The 18,020-nt window shown below is 47.0% G+C and overlaps 1 protein-coding gene across 2 annotated transcripts in view; it reads left to right on the top strand.

Moving 5' to 3' along the window:
• Positions 1-3,179: 3,179 nt before the first annotated feature.
• The window catches only part of rreb1a (ras responsive element binding protein 1a), a 53,899-nt gene continuing 39,058 nt past the window's right edge, over positions 3,180-18,020 (top strand). Inside the window, exon 1 of one of the 2 annotated variants that reach the window (XM_036125557.1) lies at positions 3,180-3,254. In XM_036125557.1, coding sequence (XP_035981450.1) covers positions 3,215-3,254 — 40 coding nt within the window. In that variant the 5' untranslated portion in view covers positions 3,180-3,214. The remainder of the gene's footprint in view (positions 3,255-18,020) is intronic. The other variant, XM_036125558.1, reaches the window with a different exon arrangement.

The following is an 18,020-nucleotide window of genomic DNA, read 5'->3' as shown; positions in this document are numbered from 1 at the left end:
GGTTGGATTCCCTGCAGGATCGCTGATAAAACGATGGATGGAGTGAAGAGAACTCAAACTGATGCCGTTTCTCTTTAAATCTGAGCTTTCATGGGAAAATTAGTTCTTTTTTGGTTTTACTTTCTGAGGTAAGATGAACTTCTATTTTTTTTATACCTCAGTTCAAACAAAGAGGAACCATTCACGCGACCTGATCGTCAGCTTTAGCCTGTAATGTTCAGACAGGGGATGTTGGTACTTATAAAACAGATTAAAAAAAGTACATTTTACTTAACATTTATGTCCATTTAAATTAATTTACTCTGATTTTTATAAAAGCATTTATTTTATTTTCCTGCTCAGGGGGAAATGGTACACAATCAAGGATTAAAATGTAACAATCAATGTTTAAATATACTAACAGCATGTTTCTGGCAGTAAAAAGTGTTGCTAGTAGCTGCAGACGAGCTGCGTCTGAACGTTTGAACCCAAAAACTGGGCAAACAGGTAGCAAGCTGCCCTGCAGAGAGTTTCCCCTGCTGGATTGTTGAAGTATTCTGCAGGAGTTTTTCCTCCGTCTGTGGAAAATGGAGCCGGGAGATTGACCCTCCCTGTGTGGAAACAGCCCCCCCCCCCCCCCCCCTAACGCTGAGGCTGGCTGACAGTTGGCATCCTCTCCAGATCCCGCCATGACTCCGCCCCCAGAAGCGTGGAGGCTGGTTTTCTTATCTCTCAAAGGCCTCGATGATGAAATGAAGGTGTGTCCAGGGTGTCATTGTGTTACCTGTGCAGAGAAACCCGGGAGTTTCAGGCTGCGTTTAAACCTGGGGAGGTCTCACCTTTGTTGTTGTTTTAGGGAGACTTTTCTCACTGGAAGCTGCTTAAAAACTCTTCCTCTGAGGCTTAGCGCAGACTTTTGTCATGTAAAGTCACATAATGGGCAGATTTAGCCATTTTAAAGAGTAAAATATTTAAATATGGATGAAACTGATCAGAGCTGCAGCTGCTGGTTCGGCACCAAGATTGGTGCCAGTACCCTGACCTTTGGCCAGACAACCTTACATGGATACAAGTTTTTAATTCAGTTTTATTTACATAACTCCAATTCTCAAGGCTCTTTCCAAAGTCAGCTTCCATCAGATCCTCCAGGTTGGTGAGAAAGTTTCCTCTCTAAGGAAACCCAGCAGGTTGCATCAAGTCTCTCCAAGCAGCATTCACTCCTCCTGAAAGAGCGTAGAGCCACAGTGGACAGTCGTCTGCATTGTTGATGGCTTTGCAGCAATCCCTCACACTGAGCATGCATGAAGCGACAGTGGAGAGGAAAACTCCCCTTTAACAGGGAGGAGAACCTCCAGCAGAACCAGAACCAGGCTCAGTGTGAACGCTCATCTGCCTCCACCCACTGGGGCTTAGAGAAGACAGAGCAGAGACACAGAAAGCTCAGAAGCTCACATTGACCCAGGAGTACTTTCTATGGTAGAGAAGACAGAGCAGAGACACAGAAAGCTCAGAAGCTCACATTGACCCAGGAGTACTTTCTATGGTAGAGAAGACAGAACAGAGACACAGAAAGCACAGAAGCTCACATTGACCCAGGAGTACTTTCTATGTTAGAGAAGACAGAGCAGAGACACAGAAAGCACAGAAGCTCACATTGACCCAGGAGTACTTTCTATGTTAGAGAAGACAGAGCAGAGACACAGAAAGCTCAGAAGCTCACATTGACCCAGGAGTACTTTCTATGTTAGAGAAGACAGAGCAGAGACACAGAAAGCTCAGAAGCTCACATTGACCCAGGAGTACTTTCTATGTTAGAGAAGACAGAGCAGAGACACAGAAAGCTCAGAAGCTCACATTGACCCAGGAGTACTTTCTATGTTAGAGAAGACAGAACAGAGACACAGAAAGCTCAGAAGCTCACATTGACCCAGGAGTACTTTCTATGTTAGAGAAGACAGAGCAGAGACACAGAAAGCACAGAAGCTCACATTGACCCAGGAGTACTTTCTATGTTAGAGAAGACAGAGCAGAGACACAGAAAGCTCAGAAGCTCACATTGACCCAGGAGTACTTTCTATGTTAGAGAAGACAGAGCAGAGACACAGAAAGCTCAGAAGCTCACATTGACCCAGGAGTACTTTCTATGTTAGAGAAGACAGAGCAGAGACACAGAAAGCACAGAAGCTCACATTGACCCAGGAGTACTTTCTATGGTAGAGAAGACAGAGCAGAGACACGGAGGACAGTCGTCTGCATAGTTGACGGCTTTGCAGCAATCCCTCATCACCCTGCTGCGCATCAGAGCTGCACTTTAAATTTAATCAAATGAAAATAGTCTAAGATGTGTTTAAATTGGTCTTTTTTAAAGCTAATTTAACTATTTTATGCACCCACTTCCTGCATATACAGAAACAGCAATAATAATAATAATAGTTTCATACTCCCAAATTTGTCATGAATGTATAGAAAATAAATAAATAAGTTGTTTGAACGAGTTTAAACACACACTTTATTCCTGCTTCTGTGTTTTACCGTCACAGTGAGTTCTCCACCATCCATCACCCCCCCCCCCCCCCCCCTCCCTACACACAGTCACGTCTCACTTGATCTTATTTCAGATAAATAGTGATAAACAAATAAAGTTAATAAAGTTGGGTTTCCACCAGGACTCCCCCCCCATCTACACCCAACCCCCCGCTCTGAAAGCTTCCTGGACGCGCCCCTGGCAGCAGCGTGTCCGTGCGTAAAGGCAGAGATGCTTGGTGGCCACGTCCCCTTGGAGACTGGAGAGGCAACACGTGATGCGCTTTACTGATCAGGTTCGGAGCGGCGGCGCACACACCGAGGCACGGCGACAGAGACAGGCCGGGGCGCGGAGCAGCCAGCCCGGCCACCACTTCAGCCAGCCTCCGCAGCAGACGTTGGAGCTCAGCGCTCGACTTCGCCGTGTTTGTTTCCTCTGAGCGGAGGAGGAGGAGGAGAGGAGGAGGAGGAGGAAGAGCAGCAGCAGCAGCAGCAGCGGGAGGAGGAGGAGGAGAGAGGTGGAGGAGGAGGAGGAGAAGCCGGAGTAAAGTTTGTCCAAGTTTGCACATCCCTTCGGAAACGCCATTTTGATTCCTCTCCTCTTCGGAGCCACTTTGCTGCCTCTTCCTCCCTTCTTTTTTTTTTTTTTTTACTTCATCCCCCCACCACCACCACCACCACCACCATCATCATCATCATCATCCTCGCCACGATGTCTCGGCGCAAGCAGCCCAACCCCAACAAAGTCCGCGGTAAGTCAGCCGTCCTCCGCCGCCAGCGGCGCCCTGCTGCCCGGTTCCGAGCAACAGGTCCAACTGTCGGGTCAAAGTTGCTCTCCGGTCCCGCGGGGAGGGGGCGGGCGGCGGAGGAGGGGGGGCTCTTTTCTCCGCTCCGCGTTGCTTCCTAGTTTGATGCGCATCCAAGCGGAGGAATTCGCCTCTTCTTCCGCCTCCGACTGCAGCTAATTATCCGCCACAACTTCGTGTTTTCACGCAACTTTCAGCAGCCGTTTGCACTTTTCTGGCTGTTATTCGGCGGTTATTTTCCGCCGCAGGGAGGAGGAGGAGGGGGGGGGGAGCGGAGAGAGAGAGCGGGGTGGGGGTGGAGGGAGGGGGGGTCAAAGTCTGCTCTCTGCCGGAGACGAGCATCCATATCTGGGTGCACTTTGGTCGGAGCCTCGCTGCTAGTGGCCATGTGTAAAGCTATCAGTCCCAGCAGCGAGAGCGGCAAGCTGGCGGCGACCAGCGCGGCTGCTTCCGGCCTGACCCTTCACAATAAAACACCTGTTGAGCTCGGTGCCTGAGAACCGCGGCGCTGCGTTCCTCTACGTCACCGTAGCGCGAGGGACGTTGGTCGCCGTGATTCTGTGTCCCGGTTCACTTTGGTTTAAAAATAGTTAAACTTTGGGCAAAAAAGTTAAAACTTTGGCAAAAAAGTTAAAACTTAGGCCAAAAAAATAAAAACTTTGGTCAAAAAAGTTAAACTTCGGTCAAAAATAGTTAAACTTTGGGCAAAAAAGTTAAAACTTTGGGCAAAAAAGTTAAAACTTTGGGCAAAAAAGTTAAAACTTTGGCTAAAAAAGTTAAAACTTTGGCCAAAAAGTTAAAACTTTGGCCAAACATACAAAAACTTTGATCAAAAAAGTTCAACTTTGGCCAAAAAAATAAAAACTTTGGCCAAAAAAATAAAACCTTTGGCCAAAAAAATAAAACCTTTGGCCAAAAAAGTTAAAACTTTAGCCAAACATTTTAAACGTTGGTCATAAAAGTAAAAACTTTGGCCCAAAAAGTAAAAAATGGTCCAAAAAAAAAAAAAACTTTGGCCAAGAAAAGTCAAAGCCATTTTACATTTTCCAGGTATTTGTGATGCTTTCATTAACTCAGTAATTACTGCCTGAGCCATTTCTGATGTCATTTTTTTAGGTTAATGTGCCACAATTAGTAATGCAAGCTAAAAAAATGTGTTTAATAGTATCTGGTCAGGTGGATATTTCTGTTTTATTGGAGAGTAAAATTAGTGAGCTGTCCATATAAATGTGTTATTACTTTAACTATGACTGTTGGATTTTTACATAAATGTTGGTTAAAACATGGCAGTGTTTTATTATTAGTTTTCCTAATAGAAGTCAAACACAGCATTATGTTCACTGAACAGACTAACTCTACATCCATCAAAGCAAACTAATTATACTGTATTTCTGCATATTTTATACACGCTGTTGCATCGCTGTCGCTTACAGGAGTGTGTGGCAGATTTATTATTTATTATCTTATTTTTACGGTCTGGACATGGCATCCATGTTGGATTTTGACCCTCGGTGGTGTTGTTGTGGTCCTGGCTGCAGGTTCTGGTGGTCTTCAGTGTTTTCAGGGGTTCTGATGAACAATCTTAATAAACTGTGGCTGATGAAAGTTTAAATGAAGCCTGTCCCTGTGTGTAACCATCACTGTTACCTGATCCTCGGTGTTTGCTGCTGATGAGCTGCTGATGAGCTGCTGGGCTCTTATTTTGAAACGCCCCGGCCCGGTTTCCGGGCTAACTGCCTCCAGCTAGATCCTGGGTGACCTTGCTCGGACATTTTTGGCCCTAAATCGAGCTCCGTTCATTTATAAACCGCAGCGCAGCGGCAGCGGCTCTGCCGGAGAAGCTCTGCCGCCCGCTTTGCGCCACTTTTAGCGGCAGTTTGGTCACTTTTCTCCGTGTTTGGGACTCTTTCCCCCGCCTCCACAGCAGCAGCAGCATCGACGTGACGCCTGTTGCATCCTCCTCCTCCTCCTCTTCCTCCTCTTCCTCCTCCAGTCTCTGTCTTCTGCCTCCGCTGCAACTTTTAATTAAACTCGGTAGTTTTATCACCACCACCCCCCCCCCCCCCCAGCTCTGCTAGCCGCGGGCAGGAAGCTGCTGTGGCCGGGAACGAGCCCCCTAAGTCGGCCTGAACCGACCAGAGAGGCCCCCCCCCCCCCAGCCGCGGCAACCAATGACGGCCTGGTCTGGGTTCCACCAGAGGAGGTTCTCTGTTAAAACAGAGAGAGGGAGGGAGGAGGTCCAGCTCAAGCTCCTGGGTTCCTCTGGGTTCCTCAGGCGGTACCGGTCAGCGGTGGAGGGAACCTGACCCAAAGCTCCCATAGATCTGGAGGTACAGCTGGACCGCTCGGTTCTGGTTCTGACGTTTGTTTATGGAGCTCATCAGAACCGCTGGTTGGTCCGTTTCTGCTGCCTGGGTTCTAGCTGCACAGGTTTCTCTAACCCACGCCGCTGCAGAACTTTCAGAACCGGGTTTCTCTTAAAAACAAAAACTAGAAACTTTATTCTCTCTTTGGTTCCTCCTGCGGTTCTGAACCAAGCTTTGGGTTGGGCTCCAACCTGCTGCCACTCTTTAGAACCCAACAGAACCTGCTGCTTTGATCTACGAGGCTCGGCCTTCATATTCGGACCTACGGCCTCTGGTTCTGTTCTGGACGCCTTATTTTAAGGTGCTGGTGTCGGAGGCCCGGCGGGTCGGGTTCACAGCCTGACGGTTCTGTAGCGGTTCTGTAGGCTGTTCGATGCACAAGCTTTCAGAACCTCTCTGCAGAGACGGCGCTGGAGCCGGTTTTGCTCAGAGCCTGGTTCTGCACAGAGGCCGGTTCTGTTCAGAGCCGGTTCTGCTCTGAGTTGGTTCTACTCAGAGCCGGTTCTGTTCAGAGCCCGGTTCTGCTCAGAGTCGGTTCTGTTCAGACCCGGTTCTGCTCAGACCCGGTCCAGACCACGTCTGGGCTGCTGCTGGTCCTCCTGATGCTCCGGGCGAGCAGTTAGCATTCCATCACGAAATTCTACACTGAGGCGCACCGGACCCTCGGCGCTGATCGCTCTCAGGGCCGGCTCCTCTGGGCTCCTCTGGGCTCCTCTGGGCGGGGGGAGGTGGAGGAGGCGGGGGGGGGGGGGCGGGCAGGAGGGCCGGGTAATCAGCATCAAAGTGGGTTCCTCCCATGGGTTTGGATGCTGAAGGTTCTGGTGGTTAGAACCAGCCTGGAACCGCTTTCTGAGGCTCATTTAGCGCAGGGAGGCGTCAGAGGAGGAGGCGTCAGAGGAGGAGGCGTCAGCAGCCCTGCATCCTCGCACTCACAGACAGCCAAGCTCCTGCAGCAGGAGGTCCAGGAAGTCCTCCTGGTTCCCTGGAGAGACGGGCGGGTCAGAACCTCTGAGGAGCTCCCTCTGTCCTCCTCATCACAGAAAACGACCTCCTCCTCTTCCTCCTCCTCTTCCTCCTCCTCTTCCTCAGCGCCGCGGCCGCTAACGCCTCCTCAGACGCGGCGGATGATGTGCGACGCACAAAGAGCGCGTTGTGCTCCTGTGGGGGGGGGACTCCTCTTCATCTTCATCTCCATCTCTTCTTCATCATCAGGGCAGCCGCCTCCAGTTAGTTATGCTGGATGTCACTGCTTTACCCAGCCCAGATTATTATTATTATTATTATTATTATTAATAATAATAATAATAATAATAATAATAATAAACTACTTAAAAATATTAATGATAATAATCTATTTAAAAATAACTATCACTTAAATATATCCTGTTTGAATGTAAAATTGTCAGTAAAATGTAAAGTAAATTATTCAACAATACAAAAATAATGAACATTTTAATAGCATTGATAACATTTAGGTAGAAATAATAGAAAATGACCAATTTAAATAAAAAAAAACAATTAGATAATATAATATATTCAATAATGAATAATTATATTTAAATTGGGAGCAACAGTGTTCTACTTATTAATCATAGGGGGAAATATTTTTGTCTAACATTATTACCTGAAATCTAGTTTAGCTGGATGAGTTAGTTTAGATAAAATTTCACTGTTAAACTTTTTGTAAAATAAGTTTCTAAAACGTTCTATTATTTATAAAGTTATATTTATGTCTTGAAATCGGCTAAACGTGTGTAACAGCCACAGTATCAGTGTAATAATATAAGAGTAAAATATGCGCTACGTCGTTAAAAGCTCTGAAATAAATCAGAGAGCCTTCATCTGTTTTATTCTCCATGATTTAGTTTAGTTAGTTTAAATGAATTTATTTAGCTAATTAACGGCGTTTAAAGGTCTAAACGTGATGAAACCCAGAGGAAGCAGCGCTGACATAACCTTCCTGCAGTCTGTCCCTAACGAGGCTAACGTGGGGCTAATTAGACGGCGGTCATGTGACCCGGGGCGTGTTAATGGGTGTTTCTGTGGGGCGTTCAGGTCCACGGGGACAGAAGTCAAGCAGCTAATTAAAAGCTGTAGTCCTCCCCCGAGACGCTCTCACTCTGACTCTGACATGCCGGAGCTCTGCAGAGAAATCCAGCTCAGGACCTGTTGATGCTGACTGGGAGCAGCAGGAGGTGAAGCAAGAGGTCACTCCTCCTCATCTTTCCTCCTTTCTTCTTCTTCTCCCTCTATTTATAGCCCCACCTTTTTTTAGATAAGATTATGTTCCAACCCTCAGCGGACAGGAGATGCAGGAGGAGCAGGAGGGAGGAGGAGGAGGAGGAGGAGGAGGAGGAGGAGGAGGAGGAGGAGGAGGAGGAGTGGGGAGGGAGCTTTAATTCATAAACATGAATATTGACTCATTTTCTTCAGCATTTCTGGTCAAAACATGTTTTGGCTTCATCTGCTCTGAGTAACATCGTCACTTCTCTTAAATGTTAAAGTTCATGCCGATGATTAAAGGCGGTTAAAAAGCTACGTGAAAACGCAAAATCTGACTACATTCCAGAAGGTTTTTTTAAAAACTAAATACTACATTACATTTGTCTGCTATCACTGATGCTGCGTTCCAGCTGCAGTCGGATGTTCCAATCGGAAGAATCAACTGGAACGGTCGTTAAAGTCGGACCTTCCCTCAGAAAGTCGGAGACATTTTTTAAGGCCGATTATCGGATCCAATATGGCAGCTCCTCACATCAACAACAGTTAGCTGTGATAAAAACACATTTATTTTTAAAGACACGGTTGTAAGAGTACGTCTAAAATCAATGTTACATGTACCGGCTGCAACCAAAAGAATACAAAGTGGTGTTTGGAAGTGAAAAGTACAGCTTTAAACGACGTTCGTAAGAGACACTATGAACAAAACTAGCCTCCATATTGGAATCCTGATATTTTTTTTTTTGGAAATCATAACTTCTCCAACTGCAATGCTGTTCACTCAGGCGAACAACGCTCCCAGCTCCTAGTTCCGACTTCTGAGTTAAATAGAAAACAGCATAAATATTGCTAACACTGCTAGCACCGCTAACCTTGCTAATGCAGCTAACACTTGTAACATTGCTAGAACAGATTACTTTACTCAATAGCTAACGCTTTACATAGCTAACGCTTTACATAGCTAACGCTTTACATAGCTAACACTTTCATTGCCAACGCTTTACATTGCTAAAAATTCACATAGCTAACGCTTTACATAGCTTTCATAGCTAACGCTTTACATAGCTAACGCTTTACATAGCTAACGCTTTACATAGCTAACACTTTACATAGCTAATGCTTTACAACGCTTTACATAGCTAATGCTTTAGATAGCTTTTCATAGCTAGCGCTTTACATAGCTTTCATAGCTAACGCTTTACATAGCTAATCCTTTACATAGCTAACACTTTCATTGCCAACACTTTACATTGCTAAAAATTCACATAGCTAACGCTTTACATAGCTTTTCATAGCTAACGCTTTACATAGCTAATGCTTTACATAGTTAACGCTTTACATAGTTTTTCATAGCTAAGGCTTTACATTGCTAACGCTTTCCATAGCTAACGCTTTACATAGCTAACTCTTTCCATAGCTAATGCTTTCCATAGCTAACGCTTTACATAGCTAACTCTTTACATAGCTTTTCATAGCTAACGCTTTCCATAGCTAACGCTTTACATAGCTTTTCATAGCTAACGCTTTCCAAAGCTAATGCTTTACATAGCTAACACTTTACATAGCTTTTCATAGCTAACACTTTACATAGCTTTTCATAGCTAACACTTTACATAGCTTTTCATAGCTAATGCTTTACAGAGCTAACGCTTTACAAAGACAACACTTTCATTGCCAACGCTTTACATTGCTAACACTTTACATTACTAACGCTGTTAAATGTGAAATATCTTAGAAAAGAGCAGATGACAAAATAATTCTCAGTTGAGTGTAAATGTTGCTGAGTAGAAGGCTTTATTTGCAGATTTGGGGATCTGACTCAGTCCAAGTTTCTGCTCTAAACCTTGAAGTTAAAGTGAAACAAAATAAAAGTTTTCAGAGCAGAATACAAAGCAGGCAGCAGTCGACTCCCTGATGTAGAGGAGTGAGCCGTAAACGAACAGAGACCTGGTCAGGAGCTGGTCTCATTGGTTCAGATGCAGACAGGGAGGAGGAGGAGGAGGAGGAGGAGGAGGATGAAGGATGGGGGGATGGGTCCGGCACCTCAGGCTGGACCAGATGGTTTCCCACCTTCCTCCTCCTAGGCTGAACCGGAGCAACCTGAGAAACCAGGCCTCTGTGTCCTTGGGCTCTTATTTTGAAAGTGTTAGATTAATGAGGTTTTTAGTGCTCAGTTTGGATATTTTTTGACATTTCTGGGAGTCTAGGAATTCCTGGCATCCATCTGTCTCCTGGTCGTAGTGTTTTCCTGACATGGTTCTGAGTTTGGAAGCAGTTCTGCTTGGTTCTGCGGCTCTTTGGGTCTTAGTTTCTCTGCTTTGTGTCTGGATGTTGCCGTTCTGTGACGGTTCTTTTCTTTTGGAGGTTTTCTCTCCTAGTTTGTCGTTTTATTCCACTTTTTGCTGAATGAAAGAAATCTCAGAGTCTTTTCATCCTGGTTTTTCTCATATTGTTCATCTTTGTGTCCACATTTTGTAATCTCTGCATCTACATGTTGAGGATATCTTCATGTTTCTTTTGGTGGCAGATATTTATAATTTCATATTGTTTAGTGAAAGTTTCATCCTAGCCTGAATCTTGTAGTTTTTAGTTTCACTGAGGCTTTTCTTGGCTGCTGTGGTTTCATTAGTGGCTGAAGATTTCGTTTTGTGACGCTTTTCGCTGTTTTTGATTGATTTGATTTAAACTTTATTGATCGTCCAAAGGGAGAAATGAACTTTTCCCAGAATACACACAACAAACAGAATGCTGAAACTTTAGGAACCGTCTCTTTTTGGCCTCTTTCTTCTGTTTCCTTCCTCATTTGATGAGTTCGGAGGTTTTGCACCGTTGGCATCTTTGTTGCCACCTTGACTTCACTTGTTCCTCAGGACTTTCTGTGTTCCCCTGTTTTGCCTCTTTTGATGAGTGTATTTAGTGTCTGTAAATGCAGAGTTGGAACATTTGAGGCATTTCTTTGTATTATACAGTTGTTCTGTGTCTTATTATTTTCTGCTGGGGGCTTGGTTAACATCCAGGTGTGGTGATTTTGCTTGTTCTGTTTCAACTTGTTGTGACGTTAAGATCATTTCGAAGGCTTGGATCTTTTTTTTTTTGGGTCCGACTCCCTTGAGTCTCCCGCTGACTTTGTCTCTGGAGAAGTTTTCCATCAGTCTGAGTGAACTGTGGGGCATCCGGTGTGCGTTGTCTCTGTTTGATGACAAACGGCGGCCGTTGGGCCCGAAGCGGCGCGTTAGCTGGAAGCGCAGCAGCGGAGGATCCTCCTGGCTGTGAGTCAGACTTCTGGGATGCTGCCGGGGCACGAAGGTGTTGCTGCTGAGTCATCGCAGACGCTGGATGTGACAGAAAGATGGAGGACGAGTCTGAAACAGGAAGTGTCTGTCAGAGGGTGGATTTCAAAATGAAAGAGAGACAGAGAAAGGCTCCTGATGGCTGTGAGAACCTCTAGAAACTGATCCATGAAAACATCAGGGACCTTTGGGTGTTAAAAACATTCACCAAGACCCGTTAAAGGTTCCCCCGCAGACATTAACAGGTGAAGGACCTCCATAGCCCAGCAGAAGTTGGACTTTATCCAACTCAGCATTTTAGTTTTTCTACTTTTTCCACAGTCAGAGGATTGTTTCAGCTTAGCAGGATTCTGGTTCTGACCCGCGGAAACACTCAGAACCTTTAAACAGTTCTTCCATCCCATCGTAGGTACATTACGCTGGCTTCACGCTGCTGGAGGGCTTCCTGTTTTCTGTCCAATCAGAGCCCAGAGTGCAGAGAGACACGCCCACACTCTCCTCCAGGAGATTTCCCCAGCAGACGGTTCTGACCCGCAGAGTTCTGCCTGAGGCCTCTTCCTGTCCGGGTCAGGATGCGTTAATCTGCAGAAAACGGCTCAGATTTCTGCTTTGGCCTGAAATCAGGAAGTGGTCGTTTAGTTTTTCTTCTTCTTTAATTTTCTCTTCAGGAAGCTGATTTAAAGCTTTTTAATCTTCCTCTGACGACGTCTTCAGTCGCCTTTAAGACGCTCAGGGTTCCTCAGTTTGTTGCACCTTTCAGAAAATGTTAAACTAAATGTTTGTTTATCTGGAACGGTTCAGCTCTTTTGAGGCTTATTCTGTTTCCAGGCTGTAGTTTTCTTTTGTTTCCTGTGGTATTCTGGTAGTTTCCTGTAGTTTTCTGTGGTATTCTGGTAGTTTTCTGTGGTATTCTGGTAGTTTCCTGTAGTTTTCTGTGGTTTCTTGTAGTTTTCTGTGGTTTCTTGTGATATTCTGGTAGTTTCCTGTAGTTTTCTGTGGTTTCTTGTAGTTTCTGTGGTTTCTTGTGATATTCTGGTAGTTTTCTGTGGTTTCTTGTAGTTTTCTTTTGTTTCCTGTGGTATTCTGGTAGTTTTCTGTGGTTTCTTGTAGTTTTCTTTTGTTTCCTGTGGTATTCTGGTAGTTTTCTGTGGTTTCTTGTGGTATTCTGGTAGTTTTCTGTGGTTTCTTGTAGTTTTCTTTTGTTTCCTGTGGTATTCTGGTAGTTTTCTGTGGTTTCTTATGGTATTCTGGTAGTTTTCTGTGGTTTCTTGTAGTTTTCTTTTGTTTCCTGTGGTATTCTGGTAGTTTTCTGTGATTTCTTGTAGTTTTCTGTGGTTTCTTGTGGTATTCTGGTAGTTTTCTGGTAGTTTTCTGTGGTTTCTTGTAGTTTTCTTTTGTTTCCTGTGGTATTCTGGTAGTTTTCTGGTAGTTTTGTGTTCTGGTAGTTTTCTAGTTTTCTGTGGTTTCTTGTAGTTTTCTTTTGTTTCCTGTGGTATTCTGGTAGTTTTCTGGTAGTTTTCTGTGGTTTCTTGTAGTTTTCTTTTGTTTCCTGTGGTATTCTGGTAGTTTTCTGGTAGTTTTCTGTGGTTTCTTGTAGTTTTCTTTTGTTTCCTGTGGTATTCTGGTAGTTTTCTGTAGTTTTTATGGACAGACTCGCCTCTGATTGCTTTTCACCATCAAGCTGAGAAAGTGATGCTGAGCCCGCTCTGGGCTTCTGTCAGAAGTGAAGTTCTGGACCTGGCAGTGGAACCGGACCCAGAGCGGCGGGACCGAGGATCCAGACCCCTGGCTGCGTGTCGCCGGTGGTCCGTCGTTGACCCGAGGAGGTTGCTCCACGGGTCGGTTTCTGCTCGTTCGGAGCCGAGCCGATGGTTTCTGATGTTGGATGGTGGAGCAGAAAGCTGCAGCCACCTCTCTGTGGTCTGTAGTTGAATTCCCTGCAGAGGATGAAGCGTTTGTGACACGTGTGGAGCTGCAGATAATAAAGGCTCCAGTCGGAGCAGCAGCACAGAGAGCAGCTATTGTTTGTCCACTTCCTCCTTCTCCTCCTCTGCTCTCCTGATGAGAGGCTGCTTCACTTCCTGTTACCCGTCCTCTTCCTCATTCTCTCAGGATGGACCAATCAGGCCTCTGAGCTTAGATCAGCAGAAACAGGCGTTTTCATCTGTTGCAGGATAAAAAAAAAAAACAGCTTTCCTGCTTCTTGTTGCAACCAGCTGGCAGATTCTGGACGTTTGGACTTGGATCTGCAGAGGTGTGTTTGGACCGGGCCGAGTTAAACATTAAGAGGAGCAGAAACGGGTCGGAGCTCAGAGGGGAAAGTCTGAACAGCACAGGAGAAACACGTGTGATCAGCATCTAACCTGCTTTATTCCCTCACTCTGCCAGACGTAACAGAAACATAAAACAACACAGACCTGGTGTCCCCCCTCCCCCACCTGTTGCTGCGAGCTGTGTGTGAACACAGAGGCTTTAGGTAGAAGCAGCTGAAGCTCAGCAGAGTTTCTGAGTTAATGAGACGCAACATGGACCCGGTTCTGTTAACAGAACCAGCAGCAACCTGGTGTTTATGATACGAATCCTCCTCAGAGCATCCTCCTCCTCCTCTTCCTCCTCCTCCTCCTCCTCCTCCTCCTCCTCCTCCTCTTCCTCCAATCATTGCGACATTCTTTCACAGTAGAGCCGCTCGGACTTTGGACCTGCAGTAAATACGGCTTTATGTGCCGCCAGCAGGCTGAAGGTAGCTCCAGGCGTGTGTGTTGGTTACTGTTTAGTGTGTGTGTTAATGTGTGTGTGTGTGTGTGTGTGTGTGTTGTGTAGTGTGTGTGTGTCCTAACCATCACACTGCTCAGCAGTAGTTTGCTCCACAAGCTGCTTATCAGCAGCGTTCTCTCACCACACCCTCAGAGCCGCTGGCATCCCACACAACAGGCCTGACAGCAAGCACTCACTCCTCCACCCTCATCCCTCCACCCCTCATCCCCTCATCCCTCCACTCCTCCACCCTCCACCCCTCATCCCTCCACTCTTCATCCCTCCACCCCTCATCCCTCCACTCCTCATCCCTCATCCCTCACTCCTCCATCCCTCCACTCTTCTTCCATCCACCCTCATCCCTCCACCCCTCATCCCCTCATCCCTCCACCCGTCATCCCTCTCTCTGCTCAGGGTGACTCAGCACATTTAAGCCTGCAGAAAGCGTTAGCTGCTGCTAACAAGCTACGGCTAAACTACAACGTTCTGCTGATACGGACCAGAACACAGATTAACCCAAATAAAAACAAAAAGCAGGAATTAAACCGTCCCTGGTGAGAAAGTCACCCCCCCCCCCTAACCCAGTCCTGGTGGTTCTGACCCGTGCAGCAGCAGCTAGAGCCAGAGTCCGGTAGTGACCGCTACCATGACAGCGAGCAGGACCGGGCCCGTGTTCTGTTAGCGGAGAGCGGTTCTGACCGTGGTTCTCCGGACTTCCTGGTTCTAACGGAGTTCCTGATCCAACATGTCTGGCAGTCAGCGGGCCGGGCGCGGTTCTCTGCTGCAATCAGAGTTAATTAACAAACCAAACCCAGTGGTTCTAACCACGGCCAGCATCCGGGTCCGTTTCTGTGTGAGCGGCGCCCCGAGGCCCGGCTGCAGAGATCCGGTTCTGCTCTCCCCGCCCTGAGCGCGCTCTGCATTCCTGCTGACTAATCAGTCCTGTCAGGAGGCCCAGCATGCAGACAGCAGCCGAGAGAGCGGGTCAGAACCACCGTCACAGCACAAGCTGCCGGCCCGACAGAACCCCGACAGAACCCCGACAGAACCCCGATAGAACCCCGATAGAACCCCGACAGAACCCCGACAGAACCCCGATAGAACCCCGATAGAACCCCGACAGAACCCACCTCTCCTCCCTCCATCCCATCATCCCTCCATTCCCCCCCCCCCCCCCCCCCCCCCCCCCAGCTGAGCTGCAGCATGTGAACGGAGCTCACAGAGCTGCGTAATCCCTGCTAATCTGACTGTTAGCTGTAATCTGACACATGCTCGGCTGCAGGGCGCAGGTACCGCCGTTTGTTCTGCAAACAGGGGACACGCCCCGTTGCCACGGCGACCGCAGGGCTGGCATGCCCCCCCCCACCCCCCGTACTTTCTGCTCTTCTTCTTCTCCCTCTCTCCGGTCCGGTCCCGCTGAACGCCGCGGCGTCTTTGCTGGTTTCCTCTTTGGGCTTTCTCTGCTTTTCCTCCCAGTTTGAACTCGAACTGATCCTGAATTCAAGTTTTGGATCAGAACTCTGGGAAATCTCTGAGTTTCTTCTTCTGCTTATTAAACGCATGCAGACTGAAAACTCCCACAGTCTTTGGGCCTCAAACGCACCACAGATGAACTCTGTTAGCGACGGGGACCCATCCTGTAGTTCTGTCCATCTCTGCAGAACCATCTGCTCTGTAGAAGCTCTTATTTTGAAGGAGCCGGCGGTGTTGCCTCAGACATCCTGTCGGCGGTGATTACTTCCTGATGACACACGTTCTTGATGGTAACAGTGAGGCGGCGTGAATCAGCGCAGCACGCCGTCACTCACCACGGCCTGTCTGGAAACCCAGATGTGTGTCACTGAGGCCCCCCCCCCCCCCCCCCCCCCCCCCCCGCTGCCACACCTGAGCACCTGTCCGTCCTGCTCAGCTTTAGTCAGCGCCCGCTGACGGCCACGGCGGCCGGCGGCATCATCGGCTGCATTACTGCTGCTGAGTGTGTGAAGGTTGAAGCCGTCTCCGTCCTCCATGTTTGCAGACAAAACGTCCACAAACAGGCGATATGATGACTGTCAACACGCAGCGCAGCGCCCCTCCTCCCTCCTTTCCTCATGCTTCAAACTCAGTTCCAGCAACAATTCACCCAGAAACTTCACTTCTGCTCGCCAGAAATAATAGAAAAACATTTGATATCCTTAAAGTTAAGGAAGTGGAAGAAACTGAACATTAAAAGAGCCAGTTTAGTCTGACTGGGGAGAAGAACGATAAATGCAAAACAAAACGAGGTGGAAAATATTAAAAGTGTTGCAGTAACATAAAACAAGTAGGAATATTAACGCTGTCTAACCCAAAAGATGCAGAAAACAACAAAAAATAAACAAACCTGCAGAAAGTGATGAAAGGTGCAGAAAATAGTCTAAATGAGTCTAAAATAACCACTAAGATGATGCGACTTAATGGACTAGAAATGATGGGAAAATTAGCTGCAAAATGGTTTAAAACGTGAATAAAGCAACAAATAGGATAGAAAAAAACACGAAACACAAACTGTGGCTTCATGCATGCTCAGTATGAGGGATTGCTGCAAAGATGAGCGTTCACACTGAGCCTGGTTCTGGTTCTGCTGGAGGTTCTCCTCCCTGTTAAAGGGGAGTTTTCCTCTCCACTGTCGCTTCATGCATGCTCAGTATGAGGGATTGCTGCAAAGCCATCAACAATGCAGACGACTGTCCACTGTGGCTCTACGCTCTTTCAGGAGGAGTGAATGCTGCTTGGAGAGACTTTGAAGCAACCTGCTGGGTTTCCTTAGAGAGGAAACTTTCTCACCAACCTGGAGGATCTGATGGAGTCTGACTTTAGAAAGAGACTTGAGATGATGGGATGTTAATTAATTATATAAATAAGCTGAATTGACCAGCAGCGACTAAAGAGGAGCTATCTGGAGGCAGCTGGGGTGACAGTAGGGGGCGCTGTGACTTACAGCAGACTCAGAACAACCGAAGAAGAGACCCAGAATAAAGTCAAACATTATAAAAATAATCACATCAGCTGCTGATGTCAGAGTTGTGTCAGGAAAGCAGCAGCAGGGAGGCGTCTCAGGTGTGTGCGTCAGAGAGGAGTTACCTGTGTGTGGGCGTGGCCTCAGGTGGGACCTGGAGGGTTTGAGTTAGTGGGTGTGTCCATCGGACTCCATTCAGCTTTCTAGCTGGAAATAACAATAAATGGTCCCATGGGAAAGTGCAGCACACACACACCTGCACACACCTGTAGGGGTGTGTGCAGGTGTGTGTGCAGGTGTGTGTGTGTGCTGCCCTGGAGGCAGCTCACAAAGAGGCTCAGACTCTTTTCATTCGTCTGAAACCTGGTCCTCCTCAGCACCACGCCCTGCACACAGACAGCAGCCGCCCCGTTGCATCTTGGTCCGAGCTTCCCAGAGGTTCAGTCTTCCTCAGAGGAAGAGGAGGATGAGGAGGAGGATGAGAAGGAGGGATGAAGTGAGAGAATAAAGAGCATCTTTGGTCAGTTGTCAGCTGAACTGCATCATCTCATTACAGCTGTGTGTGTGTGTGTGTGTGTGTCAGTGTGTGTGTGTGTGTGTGTGTGTCTGTGTGTGTGTGTGTCAGTGTGTGTGTGTGTGTCTGTGTGTGTGTGTGTCTGTGTGTGTGTGTCAGTGTGTGTCAGTGTGTGTGTCAGTGTGTGTGTGTGTGTGTGTGTGTGTGTGTGTGTGTGTGTGTGTGTGTGTGTGTGTGTGTGTGTGTCAGTGTGTGTGTGTGTGTGTTACTGTGTGTGTGTTACTGTGTGTGTGTTACTGTGTGAAGATCAAGGCCGTATTCTTCCAACACAAAGACGACTTTATTGGTGGAAAAGAGGAGGAGTTTCCCTCCCTGCTGCTTCTTATTGTTCCAACGTCCAACAGGTGTCACCTTTTCATGCAATGCATGCTGGGAAATGTATGCTGTAGTTTTTTAACTGTATACGTTTGAAAATCAAGAGAATAGGCATTATCTTTTAGACGTTTACAGTGTCATTATTACCCAAATTCTCACTTCAATCATTCTGAAGCAAAATCAGCATCAAAATAATAAACCAGTTAAAATCTTGTG

This window comes from Fundulus heteroclitus, chromosome 21 (assembly GCF_011125445.2).
Source record: "Fundulus heteroclitus isolate FHET01 chromosome 21, MU-UCD_Fhet_4.1, whole genome shotgun sequence".
Lineage (NCBI taxonomy): Eukaryota > Metazoa > Chordata > Actinopteri > Cyprinodontiformes > Fundulidae > Fundulus > Fundulus heteroclitus.
The sequence above is the reverse complement of the archived record's forward strand: the minus strand, read 5'-3'. Positions and strand labels throughout refer to the sequence as shown.